Source organism: Mizuhopecten yessoensis, unplaced genomic scaffold, assembly GCF_002113885.1.
Source record: "Mizuhopecten yessoensis strain PY_sf001 unplaced genomic scaffold, ASM211388v2 scaffold10045, whole genome shotgun sequence".
Classification (NCBI taxonomy): domain Eukaryota; kingdom Metazoa; phylum Mollusca; class Bivalvia; order Pectinida; family Pectinidae; genus Mizuhopecten; species Mizuhopecten yessoensis.
Window position 1 is genome coordinate 1,160,487 of NW_018408351.1, and position 12,202 is coordinate 1,172,688.

Sequence of the window (12,202 nt, forward strand, 5' to 3'; positions counted from 1 at the left end):
TTATAACAAGGTAATCCAGGGTCATGATGCTGCCACCATTAAATGTAATGTGACCTTCTGGATGGCATGGACAATGTGCACTCTCAACTACAAATTTAGGTCTGGGCAGTACCTCTGTCCTCACAAACCTGTCCTCTGACACCAGACTGACCATGTCCAGCTCTGAGGTTCATCCTCAGTCACTAGTCTAACAACATACAGCTTTAAGGCCTGACCTCTGGTACCAGACTGACCATGTCCAGCTCTGAGGTCCATCCTCAGTCAGTCACTCGGCTGACAACATACAGCTTTGTGGCCTGTCCTCTGGCACCAGACTGACCATGTCCAGCTCTGAGGTTCATCCTCAGTCACTAGTCTAACAACATACAGCTTTGTGGCCTGTCCTCTGGCACCAGACTGACCAGGTCCAGCTCTGAGGTTCATCCTCAGTCACTAGTCTGACAACATACAGCTTTGTTTCCTGTCCTCAGATGCCAGACTGACCATGTCCAGCTCTGAGGTTCATCCTCAGTCAGTCACTCGGCTGACAACATACAGCTTTGTGGCCTGTCCTCTGGCACCAGACTGACCATGTCCAGCTCCAAGGCATGTCCAGCTCCATTGGGGTGACAAGGTGGAACTCTGTTGCAAGCTATCTCACAAGGACCAACAACTCACAGCTCAAAGCACACAACTTGATATGTCTGCTTTCAATTTGAGATGACTTGAGTAGCCTTTTCAGGCAATCCTTCTGCCAGAATTAGTAATGTACTCAAAAACCATTCACTGCCTGATTGTCACTGTATGTGTCTCCTAAAGAACATCATACAATTCACGTCTGGTGTACTTGACACAATTCTGTGTGTGTTTACTTATACTGCATACTGTTAACAAAACAACGAAATGCTCCTGTATAAAGAGGTAACGATGCACTCTAAACAAAGAAACAAGACACAATGTGAACCACTTGTTATAAATAAATGGAATTATTTTAACATGAGTTTTTATCTGAAATAAAATATTGTTATTGAAATATTGTTGATTTCAATCTTATTTAATCTAGTTCCTTATGTGTAACTAAATTGATAGTTCAGACTTCAGGCGTGTGTATTGGTTTATTGGAGTTGGAATAATTTAAAACAAAACAAAAAACTCAATATAATTGTCCTAGTCTATTTGCACAATGACCTTTCTTTAAAAATGCAAATACAGATAGATACAAACTACAATCCCATAATGAGGACCAGGTTGTGGAAGATTAGCCCATGGCTAAACATGTATTTATCCTCAATAAAGAATGTTCTATTTTTACTATAGTGTGTCATGTACCAATATAACATTTCTCCCTTAACCAGAGGACCAGTCTACCCGTAATCTTATCTTAAACACACTGGCTGACCCAGTTATCACATACAGCTCAACGCCTGTATACGGAGTGTACCTACATCACACATTCCAACGTTAAGTACAGTCAGTGATATTTCGTAATATTAAATATTGTCACTTTTCCAGTATATACCTTTGTATTGTATTTACTTGGTACATCATTGTGCTGTAAAATATGTGCAAGGTTGCCTTACAAGCATCAGCTGTGGGGAATTTCCCTTTAGCTCAGCGGTAGAGCATCGGGCTGAAGAGCCAAGGGTCTCGGGTAAGAGCCCCAGCGATAACACTATCTTTGATCATTATTCCTTGTCCTAATACAAACTGGTGCTGTTGAACCTCCCCGTTCACAGTAGGAGAACCCTTGGCAGGGAGTCAAAGAACCTGGGTTGGTGTTTGAAAAACGGGGGAAAAAGTGTAAAAGATGTACAATGATTAAGATACCTTACAAGCTTCAGCTGTGGGGAATTTCCCTTTAGCTCATGGGTAGAGCATTGGGCTTGAGAGCCAAGGGTCGCAGGTTCGAGCCCCAGCGATGGCACTATCTTTATAACTATTCCTCGTCCTACTACAGTGCTATATCCAAACTAATGTCCTAACTTTCAATGTGTGAAGATCTACTCACAGTGTAAACCTGATACTTTGTAATTTTGTGTCATTTTTTCCTGGTCAATTCTCAATTATGAAATATATTTGCATATATATATGCAGGATGTCCAAAGGGCCCATATAAGTCACCAGTTGATGTATTAAACAATTGACATTGCAAGATAATGGAGGAAGTCTTTGTTACCTGTTTGAAACAATCAAACTTTTGTGATAGCACTTACAAACCCAGTGAACATATTGGATCCTAATGACTTCAAAAGTGGATTTAGTACGTCTTTACAAGATCGTAATCTTAAACATCTTTATTTGTTATAGGAAGTGATTTCAGGTTATTTAAATATTCGAAAGTAGGTCAAGGTTCTTTTTGCTACAAACTTGCAAGGTAGACCTTCAATTGTTTGTGACACAGGTGAAAAAAACCAAGATCCACTTAGGCATTTTAGGTCATTAAACATTTCTTTTTACAAATTTGACTCCAATGACTTCGGCAATAGGTCAAGGTCATTTGTTTCATAAAAAGTGATATTCCTTTACTCAAACATGTCATTTGTAAAATATTATAACCCTAGATGTCTTCATTTTTTCAAAGATCAGAGTTTCATTTTAACAGTGTATACCACATATATCAAGGATCTAGAATGTGGTCATTTTAAGATATTTTCCAAAATGACCACAAAAGAAGGTCAAGGACTCAAGGTCATTTCTTTTCACAAGTAACACATCATGAAAGCAATATTGTATTGGCTAAATCTCTATAGACCTGTTGGTTTATTAGAAGAAGTCAGTGAATGTTTATTCACAAATTTGACCCCTATGACTATGAAGGTGGACCGGTCAAAGTATTTTCATTTTGCAAAGTTTGTTGGACTTCATCCAAGAAAGCTATCTTCTGACCTTATGGCTCATGATTTTTTAAAAGAAGTTGTTGAAAACAAGTTGGCACACCATGGCTGAATACTGAATTATCACATAATCTCACATGCACTTTGTGTCAGGTGAGCTGAAAATACATGTAATATGAGGTCTTAATACTTGTTAAATATTAGCAGTTGTCTAGTTTCGTGCATATCACTAATTGGTACCTGTTTACCTTGATGTCAGTCCCAAGCTTGACCCGAGAGATTTATCAGTGAGCACCTGACCCAAATAGGGAGTGTCTATGTCGGCGTGTAAACAGTATGTTGTATATATTATACCTCTATAAGAAAGGAATGCTGCGTCACTGTATAAGGAAATTGTCTTTTCTGGAATCTGTTAGGAACACTTCCTTGCTCCTAATTCCACTTACACATTAGGTAAGTCTGAGTATTACACATTGAATTGCTGTTCTTCCTCCTTGCTAGTCAGTATAAGCAATACTGAAAGTGTAATTTATCAGAAACTCATTTGAGTTGTATTTAGGACTGAAGGGGACTCGCTGGCTGGAAGTTCAAATAGCTATGGGGTATATGACCTTTTAGGCCAAAAAACAAATGCTTGTGTTTCCGCTATCATCCTCAGGAAAATTCAGGTACGTAGGTAGGCAATTTGTTTTATTTTGTAGAATATTTTTACTTATATGCTTAGATAGAGCAGGAGTTGGGACTTTAACAGTGCATATCACTAAATGTCAATAAAATAGTTGTAGGGTGGTTACAAAATCTAGGGTAGGTAGGGTTAGAGGAAACACAATTTTATTTTTATTTAGCCTTAGCAATGTACAATTATATAGCTTAATCTATCATTGCTGCATACATTTGTATGTGACAAACAACCAACAAAAAGTCTTAAATCAAATATAATGTTTGACAAAAACAACAAAAAGCAATGTATGTGTCTTCATTGTGAAAGCTAGGAAAGAAAGAAAATGTAAGAAAAATAAGTTTCATGCATATAATGTAAGTGTAGACACACCTCTGAAACCAGTTTATGAACGTGTTCGTTGATAGATCAGTGTTAATCAGCTGTTATCAGGTGTGTCTGGAATAGACATGTCATGTGTTATCTGTTCTGTCTGGGCAAACAACCAAACTTTCTGATTATAGATAATCATAAGCTTAAATTAATTACCCTAGATACACAAATTTTCAAACCGTGTTTTTATGAGAAATGCAGCAATGTCTGAAAATTTACAAATTGTTTTTGTTTCCTGTTCCCAAGGAAAAAAGTGTTGAATTTCAGTCTTTTTTTATTAAATGAACAGTTTTGTGTTTGTCGTTAATTTAGCTGATTAGTTTTTAAGAACTAAGCGGCCCGGGTGATATAGACACTGTTTTAGGAGCTGTGACTGTTGGTTTAAAGCCATTTTTAAATGAGTGCACGTCAATGGTGTATATATGGTTACAGAGTACTGTGAAATGCCATCTATATAAACCCCCAGTCAGCTGTGAGATCTATAGATTTTGTAACCTGAGTGTGCTAGCTGGTACATATTTGTACTGTTGTTGATTCATCTGCCATTAACAAGGACAACCTACATTAGAACTCTTCAGAACTAACAGATACTGTTTATCTTGCTCTTTCTGATAATATTGGTAGTCTTCATTTTAATATTTTTTCCCTATTTTAAAATGAGTTTTCTGATAAGCTTCTAAAAAATCACAAATAGAGAGTTGTATTTAAGTAGCGAGTTGCTTTCAACATGAGGTGCTATAAAGGATGGAGTACAGGTTACAACAATTACCTGATAAAACTAAGATACCTGTACCATTATATAATTACCTGACACAACTATTGTAGGTGTAAAAATAACCTGACACAACTAGAACACCTTTAGAATTACCTAGCCAGTACAGGCATAAAATTACCTGACATGAATAGATCTAGAACACCTGTAGAATTACCTGACCAGTACAGGCATAAAATTACATGACGCAACTAGGACACCTGTAGAATTACCTGACCAGTTCAAGCATAAAATTACATGACGCAACTAGGAAACCTGTAGAATTACCTGACATGAATGGTACAAGTGTAAAATTACCTGACACAACTAGAACACCTGTAGAATTACCTGACATGACTGGTACAAGTGTAAAATTACCTGACACAACTAGTTTTGGTGTAAAATTACCTTACACTGCTAGGATATCTGTAGAATTACCTGGCACAGTTAGTAGTGGTTTAAAATCACCTGCAAACTTTTGATACATATCAAATTACCTGACATGACTAGAACAGGTGTAAAATTACCTGGCACAGCTAGTATACCTGTAGAATTACCTGGCACAGCAAGGATATCTAGAATAAGTCCTTCTTCAGGTGAAAGCATGAACTGCAATAAAGAAATTATAAAATGGTATCAGCTAGGTTATATCTGTAAGAGGATTCTGGCCACTGTCTATCATGTGGCTGTATAAAGTAAACTTTCATCTATCTTAGTCGTGTAAAGACAAATATCCAGTGTGTCTATGTTTCATTGCAGTATGTAAAATAATTGTTTTTGTCTGCAGTTTGTTCTCCAATCAAAGATATCTATGAAGTAAAAGACTGACATGCTAATGAGTACGCAACACGCGATCTCACAATCTGTCAGTGTGGCCTATGATTGGCTGATGGACAATATGGATGACAGTGACAGTTGCCATGGAAACTGTTCCGGCCATGGTGGATGTCTGGATGGAAAATGTGCCTGTTTGGTATGTTTATTTCTTGTCAACAAAATGAATAAGAATGTGTAGTTTGCTGGAGTATTTTTACTTTTAATGTCCTGTAATATGTATAAGTGTAGAGTGTATCCTGACTTAACAGACACTTGGCCAGTGATGTTTGGGACAAAGAGTTTTGAGTTCAGAACTTGTGCTTTCTTATGGGACTCTCCCACTTTCTGAGAGCCCACTATATCTTTTAGTAATGGGTATCCAAACATTTGAAATGATATGGCTCATTTGAAACAAATCCTACAAAAGTTACTGCTGGGGCTATGTTGACATCTGTTATATCAGACTTGAACATATGGAGCTAAAAGACTGGTTCCTCTGTTCCTACCCTGGTTTCCTGAGACTATCATATCAGACTTGAACGTATGGAGCTAAAATACTGGTTCCTCTGTTCCTACCCTGGTTTCCTGAGACTATCATATCAGACTTAAACATATGGAGCTAAAAGACTGGTTCCTCTGTTTCTACCCTGGCTTTCCTGAGACTATCATATCAGACTTAAACATATGGAGCTAAAAGACTGGTTCTTCTGTTTCTACCCTGGTTTCCTGAGACTGTCATATCAGACTTGAACGTATGGAGCTAAAAGACTAAGTCCTCTGTTTCTACCCTGGCTTTCCTGAGACTATTATATCAGACTTGAACATGTGGAGCTAAAAGACTGGTTCTTCTGTTTCTACCCTGGTTTCCTGAGACTGTCATATCAGACTTGAACGTATGGAGCTAAAAGACTAAGTCCTCTGTTTCTACCATGGCTTTCCTGAGACTGTCATATCAGACTTGAACGTATGGAGCTAAAAGACTAAGTCCTCTGTTTCTACCCTGGCTTTCCTGAGACTATCATATCAGACTTGAACATGCGGAGCTAAAAGACTGGTTCCTCTGTTTCTACCCTGGTTTCCTGAGACTGTCATATCAGACTTGAACGTATGGAGCTAAAAGACTAAGTCCTCTGTTTCTACCCTGGCTTTCCTGAGACTGTCATATCAGACTTGAACATGTGGAGCTAAAAGACTGGTTCTTCTGTTTCTACCCTGGCTTTCCTGAGACTATCATATCAGACTTGAACATGTGGCGCTAAAAGACTGGTTCCTCTGTTTCTACCCTGGTTTCCTGAGACTGTCATATCAGACTTGAACGTATGGAGCTAAAAGACTGGTTCCTCTGTTCCTACCCTGGTTTCCTGAGACTATCATATCAGACTTGAACATATGAAGCTTAAAGACTGGTTCCTCTGTTTCTACCCTGGCTTTCCTAAGACTATCATATCAGACTTGAACATGTGGAGCTAAAAGACTGGTTCTTCTGTTTCTACCCTGGTTTCCTGAGACTGTCATATCAGACTTGAACATATGGAGCTAAAAGACTGGTTCCTCTGTTTCTACCCTGGTTTCCTGAGACTGTCATATCAGACTTGAACATATGGAGCTAAAAGACTGGTTCCTCTGTTTCTACCCTGGCTTTCCTGAGACTATCATATCAGACTTGAACATGCGGAGCTAAAAGACTGGTTCCTCTGTTTCTACCCTGGCTTTCCTAAGACTATCATATCAGACTTGAACATGTGGAGCTAAAAGACTGGTTCCTCTGTTTCTACCCTGGCTTTCCTAAGACTATCATATCAGACTTGAACATGTGGAGCTAAAAGACTGGTTCTTCTGTTTCTACCCTGGTTTCCTGAGACTGTCATATCAGACTTGAACATGTGGAGCTAAAAGACTGGTTCCTCTGTTTCTACCCTGGTTTCCTGAGACTGTCATATCAGACTTGAACATATGGAGCTAAAAGACTGGTTCCTCTGTTTCTACCCTGGCTTTCCTGAGACTGTCATATCAGACTTGAACATATGGAGCTAGGTAGATTTGGCCATCTGAATATCTAATGGAGCTCAAACAAAGAAAAATTATATCACAGTCTTCACCACATATCACTTTCTGTTCCAATTTTAATAACATTTAAACATTCCGAGACTGAGAGGGTACTTTGAATAGCTGATTGGTAGCTATAGAGAACAATACAATAAGACCATTTAAACTTGACGTTGATTTGATATATCTTATTTGTATGGCTAAAGCGTTTTGACTTTACATGTTTTTATTGTGTACTTTGGCCTGTTTGTAGGTACAGTTTACGGGAGGGACGTGTCAAGACCCCAACAATGGCTACTTCCTGGCGTTTGGCTGTATCTTTATAATGCTGAGTGCTGTATCATTTGTTCAGTTGGTAAGTGGAAAACCTTACAAATTACACAAGTTTCTAACCAGTTGAATCACTTCTAATTCTTAGCTTTCTCAAATTGGTGTGCTCAACATGCTATAGGATAACTTCCCTTTCAGAAATAGTCTGTCTCTGGCACCCTATTGCAGCGATAGCGCCGCATGTTTAGATTTCGTATGCAAATTAGATTTATGGTGATATCGTCAGAATATCGCCGCAGGTTTCTGGTGATGATGTGTCATACTCATTTCATTGCTCTAAAAGCCTCACTAGGTTCTGATGCATTTGCGGCAATATCACCAGAATGTCACCAGAATGTCACCAGAATGTTCTGGTGCTGTTGCGGCGATATCACCAGAATGTCACCAGAATGTCACCAGAATGTTCTGGTGCAGTTGTGGCGATATCACCAGAATGTCACCAGAATGTCACCAGAATGTTCTGGTGCTGTTGCGGCGATATCACCAGAATGTCACCAGAATGTTCTGGTGCAGTTGCGGCGATATCACCAGAATGTTACCAGAATGTTCTGGTGCTGTTGCGGCGATATCACCAGAATGTTACCAGAATGTTCTGGTGCTTTTGAGGCGATATCACCAGAATGTCACCAGAATGTTTTGGTGTAGTTGTGGCGATATCACCAGAATGTTACCAGAATGTTCTGGTGCTGTTGCGGCAATATCACCAGAATGTTACCAGAATGTTACCAGAATGTTCTTGTGCAGTTGCGGCGATATCACCAGAATGTCACCAGAATGTTTTGGTGTATTGCGGCGATATCACCGGAATGTTACCAGAATGTTCTTGTGCAGTTGCGGCGTATCACCAGAATGTCACCAGAATGTTCTGGTGCTGTTGCGGCGATATCACCAGAATGTTACCAGAATGTCACCAGAATGTTCTGGTGCAGTTGCGGCAATACACCAGAATGTTACCAGAATGTTTTGGTGTAGTTGCGGCGATATCACCAGAAAGTCACCAGAATGTTCTGGTGCAGTTGCGGCGATATCACCAGAATGTCACCAGAATGTTCTGGTGCTGTTGCGGCGATATCACCAGAATGTCACCAGAATGTTCTGGTGCAGTTGCGGCGATATCACCAGAATGTCACCAGAATGTTCTGGTGCTGTTGCGGCGATATCACCAGAATGTCACCAGAATGTTCTGGTGCAGTTTCGGCGATATCACCAGAATGTCACCAGAATGTTCTGGTGCAGTTGTGGCGATATCACCAGAATGTTACCAGAATGTTCTGGTGCTGTTGCGGCGATATCACCAGAATGTCACTAGAATGTTCTGGTGCAGTTGCGGCATTATCACCAGAATGTAACCGGAATGTTCTGGCGCACTTGCGGCAATATAGCCAGAATGTTCCGGTGCACTTGTGGTGATATCGCCGCAGGCTACGGTTTTGGTGATATTATGAATCACTCACTCTGCATGTCTTTGCAAGCAAGATTTGGAATCCCACAATCAAATATATGACAATATTGCAACAGGGTTGAGGGGTACATGTAGTTTAGATAATAATTCATAGCTTATATTGATCACGGATTGGTTACAAAGCTCAACACATGTATATGGATTATTTCACAATGTGATATTTGTTAATAGTAGTTATCAATAATGTTAATATAATGTATATAATTATGAACTTTTTATAAGAAACAGTTCTGTATATTATAGAAGCAACATGAACTTCTGTATAAATTTTACAACAAGACCTAAAGCAAGATTTCGATATGATGTACTACACTTCTAAATACATGTAGTAGAATTGTGTATGACACAATTTAAACTTTATACAGAGTTGTATGAAAATGCAACAGTAACAGTAATTCAGTTAAGATTTTACATGTTTTGTGACCATGGATTATAAAAAACATAGAAGTAAACATATTCTACATTACCTTATAAGACTCAAGAATGCTGTCACTTTATCCAAAAAAGACTAAAGCCTCCTCATTTCACTCAACTTTCCCTTTCACCATGAGCTCTCCCTTCATTCATCAGCCATTTTGTGATTTTTGTATTTGGGGGTCAGCTTTATTTAGACAAGTTACAGAGGATCATGGAAATTCCTTATCTGTGGTGCACTTCTGGCGATATTCTGGTGACATTCTGGTGATATTCTGGTGATATGAAATGTGTGCCAGAACACCACCAGAATGTCACTGCTAGCGGCGATATTCTGTGCACTTCTTGCAACATGTTCTGGCGAACTGATTTGTGCGCCGCGATATCGCTGCAAACTTTCTGTTTCTGTAAGGGTTATACTTATTTATTGTATTGAACATCATCGATCTGTTATATGTTTGATCTCGATTACCTGTTTTATTGTGCCATGTCATTATATATAAAGTACAGTGAAACCTGTTTCACCTGTCCATCATTCTGACATCCTATTGATCCTATGATCTAACAAAATGCTGTATTCCCCTTTCTATTGAAAACAAGGCCTGTGTATTCTGTGAATATATTAATATATTGTGTCTGACAGGGTGTTGGATTGAATAAATTAATCTGACCAATAGATTATGTCATATGTTTCAGATTAGAAACGTTAAATAACATTTAGATATTATTTTTGTTCAAAATTCTATCCCTCTGTCTTTTACAGTGTCTTTGTATCAGGAATGAGTATTTAAGCCAGAGGAGGAAATCTCTGAAGGAAGCTGCATTTCGTCTGACAGGCCAGAAGTTATTATATGCCCTGACAATATTTGCTACAGCCATAAGAGGCATATACTTCTTCACAAAGGTTGGTCATCACAAAAAGCAGACAAATATTCAGAAACAGCTGAAAAAAGCAAGAGAATAGATATTTGATATTTTTGTTGCATATACCCAGGTAACAGTTTTACAAACAGCACATATAAAATAAAATAATATGACTGTGAATATATTTTCTTCTGTATGTTAATTTTTCTTGAGGTGTAAACATTCACCATCCCCCTAAAAAAGGTCAGTAATTATATAATGTCACAGAGAACATTCAGCTCTAGAGTGTGAAGTAATTTTATTTCAGTTCACTATGACACTATATCCATGTAACAATGTTACTATGACACTACCCTGATTACAATGTTACTACCGCGATTAAATTGTTATTATCTTGGTTACTATGACAATTAATACCATGGTTACAATGTAACTATGATACTACCCTAGTAATTATGACACTTCCATGATTACAATGTTACTGTATTGGTTACTATGACAATACCATGGTTACAATGTTACTATGATGCTATCCTGGTTACAATGTTTCTATGACACTACCATGATTGCAATGTTACTACCATGATTAAATTGTTACTATCTTGGTTACTATGACAATACCATGGTTACAATGTTACTATGAGACTACCCTGGTTATTAGCTCACCTGGCACAGCTTATGCCGTGGCGCGGCGTCCGTCGTCCGTCCTCGTCTGTCAACTTTTCCTTTAAACAACTTCTTCTGTAGAACGGATAGGCCTAGAGTCATGATATTTGGCTGAAAGCTTCGTTGGTAGGAGCCCTACAAAATTTGAGAACGAAAATGACCTTGACCTGTTTTCAAGGTCACAGGGGTCAAATATGTCAAAAANGAAGTAACTATGACACTTCCATGATTACAATGTTACTATATTGGTTACTATGACAATACCATGATTACAATGTTACTATGATGCTACCCTGGTTACAATGTTTCTATGACACTACCATGATTGCAATGTTACTATCTTGGTTACTATGACAATACCATGGTTACAATGTTACTATGAGACTACCCTGGTTACTAGCTCACCTGGCACAGCTTATGCCGTGGCGCGGCGTCCGTCGTCCGTCCTCGTCTGTCAACTTTTCCTTTAAACAACTTCTTCTGTAGAACGGATAGGCCTAGAGTCATGATATTTGGCTGAAAGCTTCGTTGGTAGGAGCCCTACAAAATTTGAGAACGAAAATGACCTTGACCTGTTTTCAAGGTCACAGGGGTCAAATATGTCAAAAACTTCAAACGACTTCTTCTGAAGAATTAAAAGGTATAGAATCTTCATATTTGGCTGATGGCTTNACCATAGTTTATGATGTCCCTAATGATGTCTTTGCTGTTAGTACCATAGTTTATGATGTCCCTAATGAAGTCTTTGCTGTTAGTACCATAGTTTATGATGTCCCTAATGATGTATTGCTGTGAGTACTGCTGGATGTTGTCCCTAACGATGTCTTTGCTGTTAGTACCATAGTCTATGATGTCCCTTTAAATGATGTCTTTGCTGTGAGAACCATAGTTTATGTTGTCCCTAATGATGTCTTTGCTGTGAGAACCATAGTTTATGTTGTCCCTAATGATGTCTTTGCTGTTAGTACCATAGTTTATGATGTCCCTAA

At 38.6% G+C, this 12,202-nt stretch overlaps 1 protein-coding gene across 4 annotated transcripts in view; it reads left to right on the forward strand.

Moving 5' to 3' along the window:
• Positions 1–12,202, forward strand: part of LOC110459352 — a 29,508-nt gene that overhangs the window by 2,909 nt on the left and 14,397 nt on the right. For 2 of the 4 annotated variants that reach the window (XM_021511565.1, XM_021511563.1), the window contains exons 2-4: positions 5,403–5,588; positions 7,731–7,832; positions 10,447–10,587. In XM_021511565.1, coding sequence (XP_021367240.1) covers positions 5,445–5,588; positions 7,731–7,832; positions 10,447–10,587 — 387 coding nt within the window. In that variant the 5' untranslated portion in view covers positions 5,403–5,444. The other 2 variants (XM_021511564.1, XM_021511566.1) reach the window with 2 other exon arrangements.